Source organism: Solanum dulcamara, chromosome 5 (assembly GCF_947179165.1).
Source record: "Solanum dulcamara chromosome 5, daSolDulc1.2, whole genome shotgun sequence".
Taxonomy (NCBI): domain Eukaryota; kingdom Viridiplantae; phylum Streptophyta; class Magnoliopsida; order Solanales; family Solanaceae; genus Solanum; species Solanum dulcamara.
Window position 1 is genome coordinate 4,168,996 of NC_077241.1, and position 20,082 is coordinate 4,189,077.

Genomic DNA, 20,082 nt, shown 5'->3' on the forward strand with positions numbered 1-20,082 from the left:
GAATATAACTGTGCATACTTTCACATCATTTTTCAGGCCGTATCTTTCTTTGATGAATTGCATTATCGATCTCAACCACACACATTCTCTACTTGCTTCATGAATTGCTATTATTTCAGCATGATTTGAAGAAGTAGCAACAATAGACTATTTTGTAGATCGTCATGATATAGTAGTTCCTCCGTGTGTAAATACATAGCCTGTTTGAGATAGAACTTTATGTGGGTCTGATAAATAACATGTATCTGCATAATCAATAAGGTCTGCACAACCTTTATTAGTATAAAACAAACTCATATTAATGGTACCCTTTAAGTATCGCAAAATATGATTGATATTGTTCCAATGTGTTCGCATTGGGGATGAACTATACCTTGCCAACAAATTAACAAAAAATGTTATATCATGCCTGGTTATGTTAGCAAGATACATAAATGCACCAATAGCACTGAGATATGGTACTTTAGGACCAAAAAATTCTTCATTCTCTTCTAGAGGTCGAAATCGATTTTTGTCCACTTCAAGTGATCGAATAACCATTGGAGTACTTAATGGATGTGCTTTGTCCGTGTAAAATCGTTTTAAGATTTTCTCAGTTTAGCAGATTGGTGGACAAAAAACTCATCTGCTAAATGTTCAATTTGCAGACTCAGACAAAGTTGTCTTTTCAAGGTCTTTCATCTCAAATTCTTTCTTTAGCTATTCAATCGCCTTTTGGACCTCTTCAGGGGTTCCAATAAGATTTATGTCATCAATATAAATGACGAGTATAACAAACTCTAATTTCATTTTCTTAATAAAATCACATAAAAATGACATCATTTATATAACCTTCATTTATCAAATACTCACTAAGACGATTATACCACATACGCCTTGATTGTTTCAGACCATATAATGATCTTTGGAATTGATTGAGTACATCTCCCAAGACTTAGTACATGCTTCAGGTAATTTTAATCATTTTGGGATTTTCAAGTAAATTTCATTATTAAGTGAACCATAAAGGTAAGCTGTAACTACATCCATTAGATGTATTTCAAGATTTTTATGTACAACTAAACTGATGAGATATCGAAAGGTTATTCCATCCATAACATGTGAATATATTTCTTCATAGTTGACTCTGGGTCTTTTAGAGAATCTTTGTGCAACAAGGCGTGCTTTGTATCTTACAATTACATTGCTCTCATTTCGTTTTCGCACAAAAATCCATTTATAGCTAATTGGTTTTACACCTTTAGGGGTTTTGAATACAGGTCTAAAAATCTCACGTTTAGCAAGTGAGTCTAATTCTGATTGAATTGCCTTTTGCCATTCTAGCCAATCACATTTACGTCGATATTCTTCGATGAATTTAGGCTCAATACTCTCACTATCTTGCATGAAGTTAAGTGCAACATTATATGCAAAAACATTATCCATCATAATTTTTGATCGATCTGAATTTATCTCATCACCAGTATAACTTATTGAAAGTTCTTCATTCACTTGAGTCTCAGGTTCACTGATTTCTTCAGGAATATCAGGATTACTCAAATCTTGACCTTCTTCAGGCGTGTTTGGGATTCAGAAGCTATGATACTAGTAGATGGTCCTTTTAGGACATCAATCCGGATAGGCATATTCACTGCAGGTATATGTGACTTAGTTATTTGTTTCAAATCAATAAATGCATCTGACATTTGATTTGCTATTTTCTATAAGTGGATGATCTTCTGGACCTCTTGCTTACATGTGCGGGTATGTAGATCAAAATGAGATAATGATGAAACTTTTCACACAATTTCTCTTTGGGGTACCTTTTTCTCTCTCCCTAATTACAGAAAAGTTGTTTCATCAAACTGACAATCTGTAAATCGAGTAGTAAATAAATCTCTTATCAATGGTTTAAGATAGTGAATTATGGAGGGTAAGTCAAACCCAACATATATGCTCAACTTCGTTAAGAGCCAATCTGTGTACGTTGTGGTGGTGCTAATGGCACGTATACTGCACAACCAAAAATTTGTAGATGAGCTATATTTGGCTCATAAACAAATACTAATTATGACGGAAAGTATTTATTATAATTTGTCAGTCTGAGAAGTACAAGTGCTACTGTATGTAAGATAGTATGACCTCAAACAGTAATTGATAATTTTGTTTTCATTAGTAGATGTTTTGCTATCAATTGTAGGCGTTTAATAAATTACTCTGCAAGACCATTTTGAGTATGAACATGAGCAACAAAATATTCAATTTTTATCCCAATTGATAAGCAATAATCATCAAAAGCGTGGAATGTAAATTCTGCAGCATTACCAAGGCGAATAGCTTTAATTGGATAATCTGGGAATTGCGCCCTTAATCTTATTATTTGTGCTAAAAACTTCGCAAAAGCCAGGTTGCGAGATGATAAGAGTCACACATGAGACCATCTAGATGATGCATCTATTAGGACCATAAAATATCTAAACAATCCATTAGGTAGATGAATAGATCCACATATATCCCCATGTATACACTCTAAAAAGTTAGAAGATTTAATGTCAACCTTCAGGGTTGATGGTCTGACAATTAATTTGCTTTGATAATAAGCAGCACATGAAAATTCATCATTCGTAAGAATCTTCAGGTTTTTTAATAGATGTCCAGTTAAATTTTCAAAAATTTGTCTCATCATTATTGATACATGATGACCTATTTGATCATACCATAACACAAATGTATTTAGATCAGTAAACTTCTGGTTTACGATCAAATGTGCTTCAATTGTACTAATTTTTGCATAATATAGGTTAGACGACAAAGTTGATAATTTTTTTAAAATATATTTTTGGCCTGAGACACTCTTGGTTATACCAAAGTATTCAATATTCACTTCATTTAGTGTCTCAACATGATATCCATTTATGCGGATTTTAAAACTTAACAAGTTTCTTGGGGATTTAGAAGAGAACAATGCATCTTCTATAACAATCTTTGTCCCCTTCGAAAGAAATATGGTAGCTCTTTCGGAGCCTTCAATCATTTTTGAATTACTAGAAATTGTACTAACATTTGTTTTTCTTCTAATTAAGTAGAAAAAATATCTCTTGTCTTTAAAAATAGCATGAGTCGTTCCACTATTAATTACACAAATATCCTCGTGATTGATCATTGATCCAAACAAAATATGAGGCATATCCATATTTTTCTTCAAAAAAAATAAAGTAAATATTATAATTAAAACATGGCTCATTGTACAAATTTTATTTATTTACATGAAATAGAAAATATAAACATACGATTTATTACATATAAATGAAAAGAAAATTACCTAAATATTATTAGGGTTACAATATTCATATTTTCTTTTGGCAAATTGAAGAAATCAGCTACATCAAGATGCATATACTTAATATTATCTTCAGAGATAAATTTTATCTCTAGATTATTTTTTGCCCTCTTCAAGGATGCCTGATATAGCTAAACTAGAGCTTTTGATGACCGGCAGATCCGTGACTAGTGTCCCATACCTCCACATCTATAACATATACTTTCTGAATTTTTCTTCAGTATAAATTCTTGTTTTTCACTATTCTTTTTATATTGTTGATCATTTCTTGGTGTCAGCCGAGCATCATTATTATAATTTCTTGTTCGACCACGACCACGACTGGGGCCATGACCTCTTTCTCGTTGGTTATAGTTTTTCAGATTCAATTCATGGAGTGGCAAAGAACCACCAGACCGACTATCATGATTTTTCATCAACAGTTTGTTATGACGTTCATCAATAAGAAGGTGAGAAAGTAATTCAGAATATTCTTTAAAACCCTTTTCGTGATATTGTTGCTGCAGGAGCATATTCGCGGGTGAAAATGTGGAGTATGTTTTTTCAGGTTTGTCTTGCTCAATGATTTCTTCTCCGCATAAATTTAACTGTGTTATAATTCTACACAAGGAAGAATTATATTCAGTTATATTTTTTAAATTCATTAATCTCAGATTGAGCCAATCACGACGTGCCTGTGGAAGGATGACCAACTTCAGTTGGTCATATCTTTCTTTTAGATTCTTTCACAGTTTAATGGGGTCTTTTAATGTGAGGTACTGTAATTTTAACCCCTCTTCAAGGTGATGGCAGAGAAATATCATGGCTTTGACAGGGTCTTGACTAGATGTCATAGTGTCATCTTTGATGGTGTCTGTCAGACTCATCGATTCTAGGTGTATTTCGGCATCTAGTGCCCATGATGACTAGCCTTTTTCAGATATATAAAGAGTAAAAAATTCAAGTTTAGAGATATTCGACATTTTAAGAAAATAAAATTCTTATTTTTTTGTTACCTTTTTAAAATAAATCAAAGTGATGGAGACTCGTGTTGATAACGCGTTATAAAATAAACTAAACTTAGCAAATTAAGAGAAATAGTAATAGTGAGAGAAAGAGAGAGAGCTAAGAGAATTTTAGTGTCCATTCAATAGTACAATACTGATGGCTATTTATAGTCGGTACAAAGAAGAAAATCGTTAAAACAAATTGAAAAATAAAGTTGAGAGACAAAGATGAGTGAAAGGAAAAAGTAGAAGAAAAAAGTGGAAGGAAAAAATGGACATAACATCCACTGCCTAAAATTTTTGCTATTTCTTAATGTGTAGCTGTGACAAACACCCAACAATCTCATTACCCATTAGGAGAATCAATCAACATGAAAAAAATAGCAAACATCACCAATAATTATCATTAATTGGTCAAGCCTTCAAATCATCATCACATAATCCCAGTGATCCAATAATCACTATATTATTACCTTTCAATTATTGCCCAATTTATTACTCAATAATTGTTCACATAAGTCATACACCACTCCAAAAATCTCTATTCCAAAGGTTAAAAATATCAAATAATTTGAAATGACCATTTTTTTTTCTTTTCTTTCTTTCAAAGCACCTAATGCTTTGTGAATTAGATATAATCTGTAGGGGAACTAGAAAAATTGCATGTAAGAAATATTCTATTAGTTCGCTTTTACTGGTCTACTTTAGACTTTACACTCTCTTCAAGAAATAATGTTAGTAAAAGAATTTATAATAATATCTATATTAATTGATATTTAGTATTTAGGTCCTGAAAAGTAACTTGGGGAACAACTAATTAATGCTAAGGACAAAATATGGGAAAAAATTATTTTCTTTTCTTGATAAGTTAAAAATAAAAATCTATTTTTGAAATAGTGGGCAATAAAATGCCATCTCAAAATACTCTAAAATCTAGTTGGATTTTTGCTTTTCTATAGTAAATATATGATCATTTTATTACACTGTATAGTATGTGTTGATACAATATTAGACTGAATAAATACATGTAATACAAACTAGCAACAAATTTTGAACAATTGCTATGAATGGTAATTAGACCATAAATTGTACTGTTTTATGAAAATTCTAATTGAATTTACTAAATAAATTATAAATATTCGTGAATATTGAACATATGTTTATATTTTTCTAAGCAATGAATACATAATTTAGTTATTATTACAAAAATTAATTTTATGACTTTAGTATTATAAATATTAGCTGTTGGTGTAATATATACACCAACACTAGCTAATTTAATAATATTACTATTACAAGTTTTATATGTACATATATAACTTAAATATTAAAAAAAAATTATTTAGTTTTTAAAATTCCGTATGGACCGTTGATGCACCTAAAACTCGGTGAACATTCAACCATTGTCATATCTTCATATAAAATACTTCAAGAATTGATGAAAACAAGTGACGCCGCGCTTTCTCATAGGCCGGAGCTCCTTGTCTCGAAGACCGTGGCATACAATGGTGGAGACATTGCTTTTGCTCCCTACGGTGATTATTGGAAACAAATGTGTAAAATTTGCTTGTCAGAGCTCCTTAGCACGAAAATAATTCACTCAAATTATCCCCTTATGGAGGAGGAGATTTTGCTTTTAATGAAATCTATTAAGGAGTCATCGATTGAAGGTACCTTAATTAATGTGTACGAGTGTCTTAACTCCCTCACTTGTGCTATTATTTGTAAGGCTACCGTTGGAACGACTTGTAACGATTCGGATTCATTGATGTCCACGCTAAGAAAAATAACACCGCTCGTGGGACTTTTTAATATGTCGGATTTGTTCCCTTCCCTCAAGTTTCTCGATAAATTCTTTATTGGATCAAATCAAAAGTTACTAAAAATGCATCATGAATTCATTGATTGCCTTCTAGAAGATATTGTCCACGAACACGAAGAAAGCATACGAAAAAATAATGTTGATGGGGAAGATCTTTTGCACCTTCTTCTAAGGCTCAGAGAGAAGGAGAGTCACAATTTTCAAATCCCTATAACAAGAGATAACATCAAAGCTACAGTCTTGGTAAGTATACATATGCATATTTTCTTCCTATTTGTTACTCCATCCATCTCAACTTATGTGACTTTGTTTGAATTTCTACAATGAAAACAAAGTTTTTTTTAAAATAATTCTCTTTTAAAAAGATCATCGACTGATAGTTATATGACCATTTATGAAATTTATCAGGATATGTTTATCGGTGGAACGGATACGACATCACTTTTAGTGGAATGGGCCATGGCCGAATTAATAAAGAATCCAATAATGATGAAAAAAGCCCAATTTGAAGTCAGAGAGACTTTAAAAGGGAAAAAAAGTGTTGATCATAATGATGTACAAAATTTGAAATACTTGAAATTGGTTGTTAAAGAAACTCTAAGACTTCATCCTCCTGGTCCCTTAGCCGTACCGAGAGAATCAACCGAGGAAATCGCGATAAACGGGTACATTATTCCTAATAAAACAATAGTCTTAATGAATTTGTACGCAATGGGAAGAGACCCTGAATATTGGCGCGATCCAGACAAATTCATGCCTGATCGATTCAACAATTATGTCGATAAGGACGTTGATGATGTGAAAATGATCAAAGGATCATCAAGTGTTCCTATGGAGTTCTTGGGATTTGGATTTGGAAAAAGAGTTTGTCCAGGAATGTTATTTGCTACAGCAAGTAGTGAGCTTACATTGGCTAGATTTCTCTACCATTTTGATTGGAAACTTCCTAATGGTATGAATCCAGAAGATTGAGATATGACTGAAAGTTTTGGTGCTGCTGCTACTAGGAAAAACACCTTGTACTTGGTTGCTACACCCTAACAAATTTCCTAATGCCATCAATCTATGTGACATCTTTCGAATTTTGAGAGTCAAATTATTTTTATCAGGTATTGTTTTAATTGATAATATGTAATAAGTTGTACATAGTTTTATCCTACAGTAAGGATCGTGTATGCATGTAATTTCTTTGTTTTATGTAACTTGCGTTTAATTTGTTGTCTATAGTTATTATTTTCTCTTTTTCAATCTATGTCATTTTTGAGAGTCAAAATTTTAAATTATTTTATTTTGGCCAAAAGAACGATTATCCTGGATGTGGGTGCGATCTTTATTCTTGCATATATTAGCAAAAAATTGGTGTTACGAGAACTACAAGAAAATATGGAATTAACTATCAAATATATCGATAATACCTAGCTAATTCAACGCTAAAAAGCTTTTAGCTAATTAAATTTTCTTATAATCTTTCTTTAATCCGTTGCTAAATGGGAATAACATAAAATTTTTGCTATTTAGATACAAAGTTTTGTTCTTCATCAATTTCTTATTTTTTTAATTGTGAAGAGAGGGATTTACCCTAACCTTTGTTCATATGAGAATAAAAAGTCCATCCTTATCAACAATATGACCAACAGTTAACGGTAAACCTCTCTAAATTAATATTGTTGGGACTATTAAATATTATTATTTATATAAATATTATTTAATTAATAAATTAATATTTATTAATTTAAAGAGTATTTTTGGGATTTAATGAAAGTTAATTTTGATTACATTAAAATTATTGTATCTTACTAATTTATGCATTATATTTATTGAATTAATATAATAAATAAATTCATATACATAAAGTACAATGTATGATTTATTAAAATATTATTTTATATTAATTCATTATAATATCCATCATTTATTCATTGTAATTAATAAATCAATGTAATGTTCATTATTTCTTAATAATGAAATATTATTCATTGTATTTTTTTTATAAAAACATTCATTTTTTTATGAAGTGTTTTTTTTAAGAAGCTAATAAAACAAACTTCCAACCCCGAGGGACAATGTTTGTCAAATGGCGTATACAACCTTCAAATTTAAACACATAGGTATGATCGTCCATTTAGGCCGGGGGCGTTTTGGACTCAAGGTGGTATTTCTAATGGGTCCAATACTTCTTGGATATTGGGTCATCTTAGGCAAATGCACTAAATTAGGATTTGGTTTCGCTCTATGCTAGATGGACTAGAGTGGGCTTTGAAAAGAGACCGGATACCCGAGTCGGACAAACTGCGGGTTGAATATAATAAATGGTGTTGGATGACCACGAACCAACTACCCGTTTATTAATTCAAGAAGTAATGATTATTTTCTGAAGGAACAGCCGCAGGTGACTACGTAACCGTCCTTAATCCTAATGCAAACTATTTGCCATTTGGCGGAATTAATGCATGTGATGACAATTCAATAATTGTAATTTTAAACATATAAGGCGCAAATAAAGAAAGAAAATTATAATTTAAACATTTAAGGCGCAAATAAAGAAAATGAATTACTAATTATTACATTCCCGAATAGTTAGTCAAATAGGTTAGTCAAATCTAATGGTTAGAACCTAATTACTCCCCAGCAGAGTCGCCATTTCTGTTATGTCGAAAAATAGACGAAGTTTAAAATTAATTTCAACTTTATAGAGAAATATTAATTTTAGAAAAAGAAGAGTCGTCACTTAATTTTTTAAAGAAATTAAGAAAACTTAATTTAAAAGACCTTAACAGATTTTAGCCTTAAAAATTAGAGAAAATTGGTAAGGGTTCAAATTTCCACTTTGAGAAGGTGTTAGCACTCAAAATGGCCGCTAACGTGCGGTTATCCGACGATTTGAAAAGTATTTGACTAACTTTGGCAAAATTACTTATAAGGAGTAAAGATAAATATATTTATTTGAGCAGTAAATCAACTTAAAATATTTGAGATAATTTATCAAGAAAATATACTATATTAAATGACTAAGTAAATAAATTTTAAATATGTTTAAAGAGAAGTGGTAGATCTAATATATTTTAACTAAATTAAAGGCGATTACGACTTTGATTAAATGAGAAAAATCACTTGAGCTATTTAGTAAAATATTAATTTAGAGAAAAGACACTTTAAACTCAATTGATTTGAAAGAACATCAACTACAAAAAAAACTTTAAGATAATTTGGAAGAAAATCTCACTTTTTTGTTGAAATGTCTAACTAAAAGGAAAATATTTGGACAAAGTCATTTTTGGAGTAAATTAACACAAAAATGGTTTTTCTTTAGGGGAGTTCGATTAAGTTAAACCAAACTAAATCAACTTCTATGCAAATATGAATAAACGTAAATAAATAAATTATTACAACCCAAATTAAATATAAATGAATAAAGAATAAAAATTTGGCCCAACACTTAGTTTCTGTACGTCTGGGCTAAGTTATTGGGTCACCTGCGTTTTGGGCTTTAGGCCTAATTTTACTGTATATCACGGATGTATATATATTGTATATCAGTGTATACAACACTATTTTCATGTCTATCGGACTGTATATACACAGTGTACAGCCTATTTTCAGCTCTAGCAACCTATAAATCAATATTCCTTTCTATTTTTTGTTTTGAAGAGGATGACTCGAAAAAGAGGGTATTTGGGCCTCCGTGGCTCAACGTCGAAATGCAAATAATAGAGGAAGTCCATATTGGACTCGGATGATGGTTCATACAATAAACAAAGAGGATAAAATTAGTAAATGAATAGAGAGAAAGCAATTGTGATATGATTCTTATTAATTGAATAAAAAATACTTAAACATCTCATTTTAAATGCAATCACTAGGATCTAAAGAAAACCATTATGAAACTTGCATCTAAGGACAAAAAATCTCATTAATTCTAATTAATCATGTGTTATAGTAAGACTCATTCATGCATAACATTTAATAATACGAATATGAACTATTGTATATTAACAAAAAACATACATACATTATAATTTCACAGTAAATAAAATAGAGACAACACAACTCATGATCCAATTACTACTAAATTCATCTTGATATGGTGGATACTTGAGGCATAAGAATAAAATATAAAAACACACATATGTACATATACATAACACTTAAAAGGGTCACATATAAGCATAATAAGATAACATAATGGCTAACAACATGCATACATGTAGAAAACAAAAACAATATATAGAAATATATTCAAATAACAAAAGAACATGGAATTAACCTATATATTACACTAAACCAATTTTTAAAACAAGATTTAAATCAATTAAGCCATGAAAGTTCTAACTAACAAGTAACTTAAGCATATATTTATTATCTAGATGATGATAAAGGAAAAAAATTGAAAACGTAAAAATCTATATCATCAAAAAAAACTACTTGAAAAAAATAATGAACCAAACTAAGAGTTTTCACATATTTGATAAAAATATCACCAAACTATAAACAAGACAAGAAATTTCTATCATTAATCCAATTAACTCTAACACATGCTAATTAAAAAAATAAGATAGTAAATAAACTAAATACAAGACGCGAAGTAATTATTATGCATCAAATAAAATAAACCCGAAAAATGATTTTTTACCTATTTTCAGACAGTGATTGAGACGACGAATTTGAGGGCGATAAATTCCTTGAACCCACCGAAAAATGAGAGAAAGAACTAAAACAAAGAAGAATCAAAATCCGAGACTAATTTTTTTTGTGAATTCATTTTTTTTGTAGTATTATGTTCTTGCTCCCTTTTTTTTTGTTCTTCTTGTATATATATTTTTTTGAATATTGATGAATGTAGATTAGTTCTCTTTTTTTTGGTGAAAAATCTTTTCTCCCTTTCTCTTCTTGAATGTTGATTGTTAGTAGATGAATGTTTTCTTTTTTTGTGTGTGTGTTTTTGATGAAAAATCCTTTTTTTGTTCATCTCTTTTCTTTTTTATAAAGAAGATGAAGGGATTTCAAAAAAAAGTGAGGTTGGTAAGAGTAATAATGTTGTTTTTGAATAATGATGGATTTGGTGGGGTGAAAAAGGAAAAAGATAAAAAGAAAAGGAAAAAGATGAAGATAGAAGAATAATGATGTTTGAGAATTTAAAGAAAAGGTGGTTTAGGTGGGATTGGGCGGTGGAAAAGGAAAAAGAGAAAAGGGGGTAGGGTTGGTATTGTATAAGTATAATATATGTATTGTAGTAAGTTGGTGTTGTCATGTGTATGTTGGGAATTGAAAGGTTGTTTGTGTATACGTATTTTCGTATAGATGTACGTATGAGATGAATATCATATAATGAGTTGAGTTATGTGTATAGGAAATAGAAGTAAGAATTGGGCCAACGATATTTGGGCCAATTAATTAGATTTGAGCCAACTTATGTTGAAAATTTGGACTCAAAACTTGGGCCAAACAGATTGCAGATTTCACCTATTTAAGTTTAGGAGATACCCAAATTGATTTAATTGGTGAATTCGGCTAAAACTTTAATAAGACGAATTAATATCAATTAATTAACAAACTTCTTAATTTCGATAAAGTAAAATAATTAACCTAAATTTAAATTAATTGATAAAATATAAATCTATTAATTAAACTAACATAACTAACATAATTTTTAGTTTAAAAGAAATATTTTTTAAGATAATTTTCGAATAATCGTAAAGGTAGTAATTATATATATTTTGTTCAAAAAATATAAAATTGTCAAAATAGGTTTAAAATATTTTGGATTTTGCAAGCAAATTATTTTAAAATTATTTGAAATTGAAGAAGCTCGATAACCAATATATGTTTGTGGAGGGTCAAAATTGGGTGTCAACACAACTTATAATTTCTTATCTAACATTTTTTTATGCATTTATGCTTTTACTGAGCCGAGAGTCTCCGGGAAACAGCTGTCCTACCTTGGTAGGAGTAAGGTCTGCGTACATTCTACTCTCCCCAGACCCCATGTTGTGGGATTTCACTGGGTTGTTGTTGTAATTAATTAATTCATATAATAATTAAGTTCAAATTATAACTAATTCAACTTATAATTAAGTTCAAATTATAAATAATTTTAGTCTAATTAATTCAAGTCAGGTGTTCTAAGTTAAATAAGAACAAAATTACAAGTTTCAAGTATATACAATTTAAAGTTCTAAAATAGGAGTATTCAAGTATCTAATTAAAGTTCAAGTTCATGACAGCATAAAGTTCTAATTAATTAGTTTTAAAGTCTAAAAGTTCAAAATTTATCCAAACTAAAATAAATTATAAAGTTCCGAATTTCTAAAATTCAAGTATCTAAAGTTCAAGTTAATAACCACATGAACTTCTAAGTTCTAGTTACTTCTAAAGTTTAAAGAGTTCAAATATATACAAACCAAAAAATTTCAAAGTTCCACTTCCAAAATTCCTAAAGTTTAAGTTCATAACTTTGAATATGGTCCAACTCTAATTAGCTTAATATTTTCATAAGTACTACAATTCAACAAGATTTCTAAAGTAAATAAAATTTCAAGTTCAAGTTCAAAATTCAAGTTCTAAGGTCAAGTTCTACATTATATTCAAGTATCCTAAAATTCAAGTATCTAAGTTCTAATTAGTTCTAAAGTCTAAACTTCACAATTTATACAAACCAAAAAAATATTCTAAGTTCAAAAATCTTAAAGTCCAAGTTCATTACTGTCACGCCCCGAGAGGGTACCCTAGGCGTGGCCGGCACTCAGAAACCATCTCTGGCTTCCGAGAGAACCACTTGGTCTCATTACTCATTTTTTCATCAGCAGAAGACTTAATAAGTATACTTATATGGGCTCTCCAGTAACAACATCTAATGAAAGAAGAAGTTTTTTTTAGAAAAAGTAGTTTCAAAGGAGAACTACTCCAATTACATCATTAAACTCTGTCTATGAAGCCTCTAATACCCTTAGATGGTGCCAATGACATGTTCATCGCTACCTTAAAAGAAATGTAATACTCAACAATAATTAAAGGATAAAGAGTTCCTCCGAATATAAGAAGGACTTACCAAATAGCTGAAAAAATAATGATCTTCAACGATGCACCTGTTGAGGATCTCTAACACCTGTATCTGCATCATAAAACGATGCAGGTCGAATGACGTCAGTGCGTGGAATGTAGAGTATGTAAAATGGCAGGAAGGTAAAGACAAATATCAAGAAACTTCTCTCAAGAAAACTCAGCTCAGAACTCAATATTATCTCAACATCAATATGTAATGCAAGTTTAAAAATAATAATAATAATAATAAAAATAATAGTAATAAGCAATGCTTACTCTGTTGGGAGTTTCTCTAACCGACAACCATCACTTATGAGCTAGCAATGATACAACAAAGCGATGTCATTGACACATCCATCTCATTACCTCTTCATCAATCATTATACTTCAAAAACATCATTTACATCTCATCAAAACATCTTTCTCAAAACATCATTTACTCAAATTCATTTAAACTCAACTCTTTTGTTTTTTCAAAACTCAATAAAATACATATATAGTATTAACTCATATCACTCTTTTTATCAATAAAAATATTAAAAAGCCAACATCTTTACTCAAAATATATGTAAAAATATTCATGAACATCAAATCAATTAGGATTAATGAGAAAGTAGCCATGAACAATAATTCTAATAATATGAGAGATAACAATAATAATAATAATGCATAAATATATCTAACTCAATAGAAGAAGAATTAATTCATTTAGAATTCAAGATTTGGATAAAACTCAACTATAACTCAATTATAATAAATTTAAATATTGGGCGCATGGGCGAACTCAATCCGATGCTATGAAAGCCTTACATACCTTAAATTTGAAGCTTTACTCCGATTTGGAACACTCTTGGACCCCTAACCTTTTCTTCTCGCCTGAGCGTTTTGTGTACTACCCAAAGTATAAGAATTATCGGAGTAGTATTTTTATACTACTAAAACTAAGACTATATTTGAGAAAAAGTAAAGAAGTATATAGAGAGAAGAGTTGTTTAAGAAAGCTTGATGAATAAAATGAGGAAATAAGGTGAGTATTTATAGGTGCGGAGGAGGGACCTAACAATAAATAAACATAATTATAAAGGATGATCTTGAAAATTCAATGGAAAATTTTGATATCATGGATGATGTCAAATGGTTCTAGATCTTTCTATGGTAGGTGAGATGAGATCTCTTTCAACGTAAAATCCATTTTCAAAGCTGCGTTTGAATAAGATAAATTCCTTATTAGGATTTGGTGTCTTCATAAGAATTGTAGATCTAGAAGTCTAGTTTCAGTTAGTTCAAGAATCATCCAATTTGGAGCATTCTACATCGATATATGAATTTTATTCTACAAATACTCCATTCCGTCACAGCACTATATCTTGCAAAGATTAATTTATTTGATCTATGTAAACTCCGAATCTTAAGATGTGTTCTTCATGAAAGTTGTAGGTAATGAAGTTTTGGTTACTCAGAAATTTGAATCACCTAATTTGGACTATTCTATGAAAAGTTATGCCTAAAATATAGAGACATTATCATTTTCATCGATAATTAAAATACCGACATACAATGTTTTAGGGGATGTTACAGGGTGATTGTGGATAGGATGACCAAATCGGCCTATTTCGCTAGTCAAAGGAACACTGCCAGCGCTGAGGTTCCATAGTCAGTGATGCCTCCACGGAGAACTAGGGGCCGACCTGCAAGGTCTACTGAGGTACCCAAGTACCTACTATTCAGACCACTCCTACTTCTGAGGAAGATTTTTGAGGAGCGATTGCTATGCTCACCTAGTTGGTGGCTTCTCGAAATAGTAGTCATAGTTTACCAACTCCTAGCTCTAGTTATCAAGAGTCATCTGCTGCCACGAGAATTAGAGATTTTCTTAAAATGAATCATCCAGTCTTCACGGGTTCCAAGGTTGATGAATACCCCCAAAATTTCATTGATGAGATGTGGAAGATACTAAAAGCGATGCATGCTATAGAGATCGAGGGGGTTGAGTTGGTGTCTTATCGGCTCAAGGATGTGGCAAATGTTTGGTATAACCAGTGGGAAGAAAGTAGAGGTGAGGGTGCAGAGCCTGCTCTTTGGGATGTGTTTGAAAGAGCATTGCTTGATAACTTCTTTGCCCAAGAGCTACGTGAAGCAAAGATTGAGGAGTTTGTGAACCTCAAGCAGGAGAGTATGACTATGAAAGAGTATAGTTTGAAGTTTATTCAGTTGTCCAAATATGCCCCAGAAATGATTCCTCATATGAGGTCTAAGATGAGGAAGTTTGTCTCTGGCCTAGGCAAACATGTAAAGAAAGAATGTAAGGCAATGTTAATGACTTCTGACATAGATTTTTCTAGATTGATGGTGTATGCTCAGCAGGTTGAGGATGACAAGAAAAAGGACCGAGAGGAACACCTAAGCAAGAAGGCTAAGTCTGTTGGGCATGAGAACGAGCAGAAGCAATGGAAGGGTAACAACTCCTTCTTTCAGAAGAGGTCTTCTAATTATGTACCTTCCCCAACTGTTATGTCAAAAAATGGACAAAGTGTAAAATTAATTTCATCTTTATAAGAAAAAATCAATTTTAGTAAAAGATGAGTCGCTACTTAATTTTTTTAAGAAATTAAAAAAACTTAATTTAAAAGAGTCTAACAGATTTAAGTCTTAAAAATTTAGAGAAAAAAGGGTATGAGATTCATATTACTATTTAAAGAAGGTTTTAGCACTTAAAATAGCCGCTAACATGCGGTTATCCAACGATTTGAAAATTATTTGACTAACTTTGGGAAAGATTAATTTAAAAGGAAACGAAGACTTTGAAATTACTTTTAGAAAAAAAACTAATAAAACTTAACAACTTCTATGTTAGTATAAACAAACGTAAATAAATAAATTATTACAACCCGAATTAAATATAAATGAATAAAGTATGAAAATTTGGTCCAACACTTAGTTTCTGTACGTCTGGACTAAGTTATTGGGTCATCTGCATTTTGGGCCTTAAGCCCAATTCCATTATATATTGCAGTAGTATATATACTGTATTGAATCGTATATACACCATATACCACGTATTTGTTTCCTGTAGATGCTGTATATTACTGTATATCATTTTATATCACTGTGTATCAGACTGTATATACATTGTATACAGTTTTTATTCCTTGTAGCTGCTGCATATTACTGTATATACACTATATATAGTGTTTCCCCCCAGTATCTACTGTATATAACTGCATATATACTGTATATAGTGTATATACAATATATATAACACTGTATACAGTGTTTTACCCCATGTATCTACTGTATATAATTGTATATACATTGTATACAGTGTATATAAAGTGTATATAATATTATTTCTTTACATCAAATTGTATACATACTGTATATCAGTGTATACGACACTGTTTTCCGCTTGTATTCCGTGTATACAACCCAATATCAATATTCAAATTATAGATATTACCTTTTTTCCATGTATCAATTTTCAGTCATTTGATCAAGATGATAGGAGACTCAAAACTCAATAATATGCAAGGATGAAGTCCAAAGATTGACTTGAATTGATATCACATGCACTAAAATAAAATTACAGAAGCATTTACTCATTTTAAACTAAATCAAGGAATATATCATGGTATTTTGAGTTATTAAATTGATGGACACCCTAGAAGTGACTAACAACATGCTAACTAGCTCAATTTTAAAAAAAGAATCAAATCAATTACGCATGAAGGTTCTAACTAAATATAACTTAAGCATATTTTATTACTACATTATGTTAAAAGAAGATTTTGAAAATATGAAAACCTATATTGTCATGGAAAACTACTTGAAAAAAATAATGAATAAAACTAAGTGTTTTCATTAGATAATCCTAACACATGCTAGCTAATTAATCCTAACACATGCTAACTATAAGGAATTTATATCACTAACCTAGCTATTCTTAATACATGCTAACTAAGAAAAATAAAACTACAAATCAACTAACTATAAAACATGAAATAATTAAATAAAATAAAGCTAAAAAAATATTTTACCTTTTTCCGGGCCATGAGATGGAAGACGATGAGCGGAAGACATTCACCACCATCCAAGAGCTTGATGGAACTCCCATCTACAAAAAAAAGATAAAATAAAAGATTAAAAATTTAGACTCGAACCTTCGTGGGTTCGACGTTATAAGAACACTGTTCTTAACCTAAATTTTGACTTCAATCTCCTATTTTCCTTGAAGAAAAATATAGATTGAAAGCTAGAAAATTTTACAACTTTTAGGCTGGGGACAAGAGTCCAAAAATCCTAACCAAGTTAAGAAAATTTCTAACTTTGGGTGGCAACAAAACCTCCCACTTCTCCCTCCTTCTTTATAAGAATATGAGCCTTTATATAGGCTCCAAACACTTCAAATTTTCATACAATTTTCGATGTGGGAATTTGAGTTTTTTGTTTGTTTTTTTTAGAAAAAACTAAAATTTTCAAAAATGCAAACTATAATTAAACTAACCTAACCAACATTGTATTTAGTAAAATATGAAATCTTTTGAGGTGATTTTCGAACAACCAAATAAATATTAATCAAAGATATAGTAATATAGAAATATGTATATTATACTAATTTTTTTTTAAAAAGGTAAAAGATAGTTAAGAATAACATGAAAATATTTTTATTTTTTATAAAAGCTAATTATTTCAAAATGTTCGAATTCAAAGAAACTCGATAGCTAATTTGCATTGTGGATGGTCAAAATTGGATGTCAACAGATATTTTGATGTATATATTTATTTATCCATGGGTATGGCGGGGTTCTATCCTGTTATATGTTACTGTTGATATTTTTAAAGGTCTGTAGACATATATATGAGTGGTATATAGATGTTTTTCAGTTGTACTAGTATGGCTTATATTTTGGAACGTTCCTATTCATAGTGGTAGCCTTATCGACTTACATATATACATGTATATTTTGGAATGTGATATGCAGTGGTAGCCTTGTCAGCTTATGTACTATATTATCATTTGATGATTGTGACTTTCCAAGAGACAGGTGGTTTTCATATATAGATATATATATATATATGACAATTTTGAGGCGATGTTCTGCCCGTATAAGTCCCCTATCAAGTTTAGTTGTTGATTAATTATAGATGACAAGTGTATGTACGAGTGTTCAGTTCGGGTACTAGTCACAGCCCATGGGGTTGGGTCGTGACAGGATCAATCCAAAGCCCCAAAAGGTTTTTAAAGCTATATAACCATCGAAGGCTATTGAAGTGACTAATTCAATTTTTTTTAAAAATACCAATTGTGTCGGTGCGACTGGATCACCTCCTTTTCAGGAAGAGCTATTGCTTGTTAGAATCACTGCTTATATACCCGGTATTGGCCATAATTTAAATCCTCTACTAGTTGGATTAATGGATCATCATAAAATCTTGGCAGGAACGACATTTTGCGGTGGATTTGTACATCCACCATTTTTTGTAAGAATGAAGGTGCCTTGGTAACTTCTAGTTTGATCGGGGTATGATCTTCACTTATTGTGGTCATTTTAAGTATGATATATGTTTATGCAATATTAATGAGATAGACTCATCTATATATATGCTTTGAAAAAAAGATTTTGAATGGTATTTGGACATGAAATCCAATTGTTTTATCTTCAAGTACTCTTACTATGTATATGATTTTTGAAAACCTTGTTACACTATCCCTTTCACGTTATGTTACACTAGTATGTTGGTGCTCCTTTCATACTCAGTACATTTCAAGTACTAACACATATATTCTTTATGCTGCATCCTTTTATGATGTAGATTCGAGTGCCCATTCCCAGACTCGTAGCTAAGTGATTGCAGCAGTTCCAGCCAGTAGTTGGTAAGTCCTCCTCATTTGGGGGCTTCCTAGTTTAGTTGTTAGTCAGATTTTAGAAGCTTATTTGTTATTGGTTTTAGGTAATTAGGGGCCATGTCTCAGTAAATATATTTTCTTCAGTTTGAATATTAGAGGCTTATTTCAGACATTAGTTGTTCATTTATCATGGATTTATTGACTTCTGATTAAGACTATTAAGGATATGTTTTAGCTTCCGCATTAGTTTCATTCAATATGATTTGATATGTTATACCAAGGGTTAGCTCAGGGCCACTCATGGTTTTGAGTATCATATCTCGGCTAGGGTGTAGACTCAGATCGTGACACCTTTATAGGACCCTCCATATGTATCAAAAGGAGTAGTACGTGTAGTATCGGCACGATCCACGATATATTTATAGTATTTAAGGGTTACTCAAGCAGAACTAGGCGATTTTCTCGTGTGTTAGCCCCTAGATTTTTTGGTGATATGCCTTTTGGTCAATCTTTTTGAAGCCTTTATGGGACCTTCGGTAAGTACCCAGGAGATATTATGTGTAGCCTCAGCATGATTCACGGCATAGTTAAACTATTTAGGGGCCACCCAAATGAAATTATGTGGTTTTCTCATATATTTCGTGTGTGTTAGCCCATGAATTTTTTGTAATACCTTTATGAGATCCTCTGTAAGTACCTGATGGAGCAGTATGTGTAGTTTTAGCATGATAAGCAACATATTTATAGCATTTAGAGGCTAGTCAATTAAAACTAAATGATTTTCTGATTTTTTTCGTGTGTATTACACCATTAATTTTTTGGTGAAATTATTTTTGGTCAATTTTCTGTGAAATCTTTATGGAACCCTTCGTAAATACCCAAGGGAGAAGTATGTGTAGCTTTGACATGATCCACGATAGAGTTATAGCATTAATGGTCCACACAAGCTAAATTAAACAATTTTCTAAAAAAACAATTCGTGTGAGTTAGCCCATTATTTTCTTGGTGATATGTCTTTCGATTAAAGGTTTTGCGAAACCTTTATAGAACCCTCCTTATGTACCAGGGGACC

General features: G+C 30.9%; 1 protein-coding gene across 1 annotated transcript; it reads left to right on the forward strand.

The window, feature by feature from the left end:
* Positions 1–5,886: 5,886 nt before the first annotated feature.
* Positions 5,887–7,284, forward strand: LOC129890343 (premnaspirodiene oxygenase-like). The gene is made up of 2 exons (XM_055965907.1): positions 5,887–6,370; positions 6,536–7,284. Exons 1-2 carry the CDS (start codon positions 5,921–5,923, stop codon positions 7,097–7,099), a joined length of 1,014 nt encoding a protein of 337 aa, XP_055821882.1. The 5' UTR covers positions 5,887–5,920; the 3' UTR covers positions 7,100–7,284.
* Positions 7,285–20,082: the final 12,798 nt, after the last annotated feature.

Bases quoted from the DNA above. Each gene is read 5' to 3' on its own strand.
- LOC129890343 (XM_055965907.1), top strand. From the start codon at position 5,921: ATGGAGGAGGAGATTTTGCTTTTAATGAAATCTATTAAGGAGTCATCG. The intron at 6,371-6,535 runs GTAAGTATACAT...GAAATTTATCAG, and splicing joins ACATCAAAGCTACAGTCTTG to GATATGTTTATCGGTGGAAC.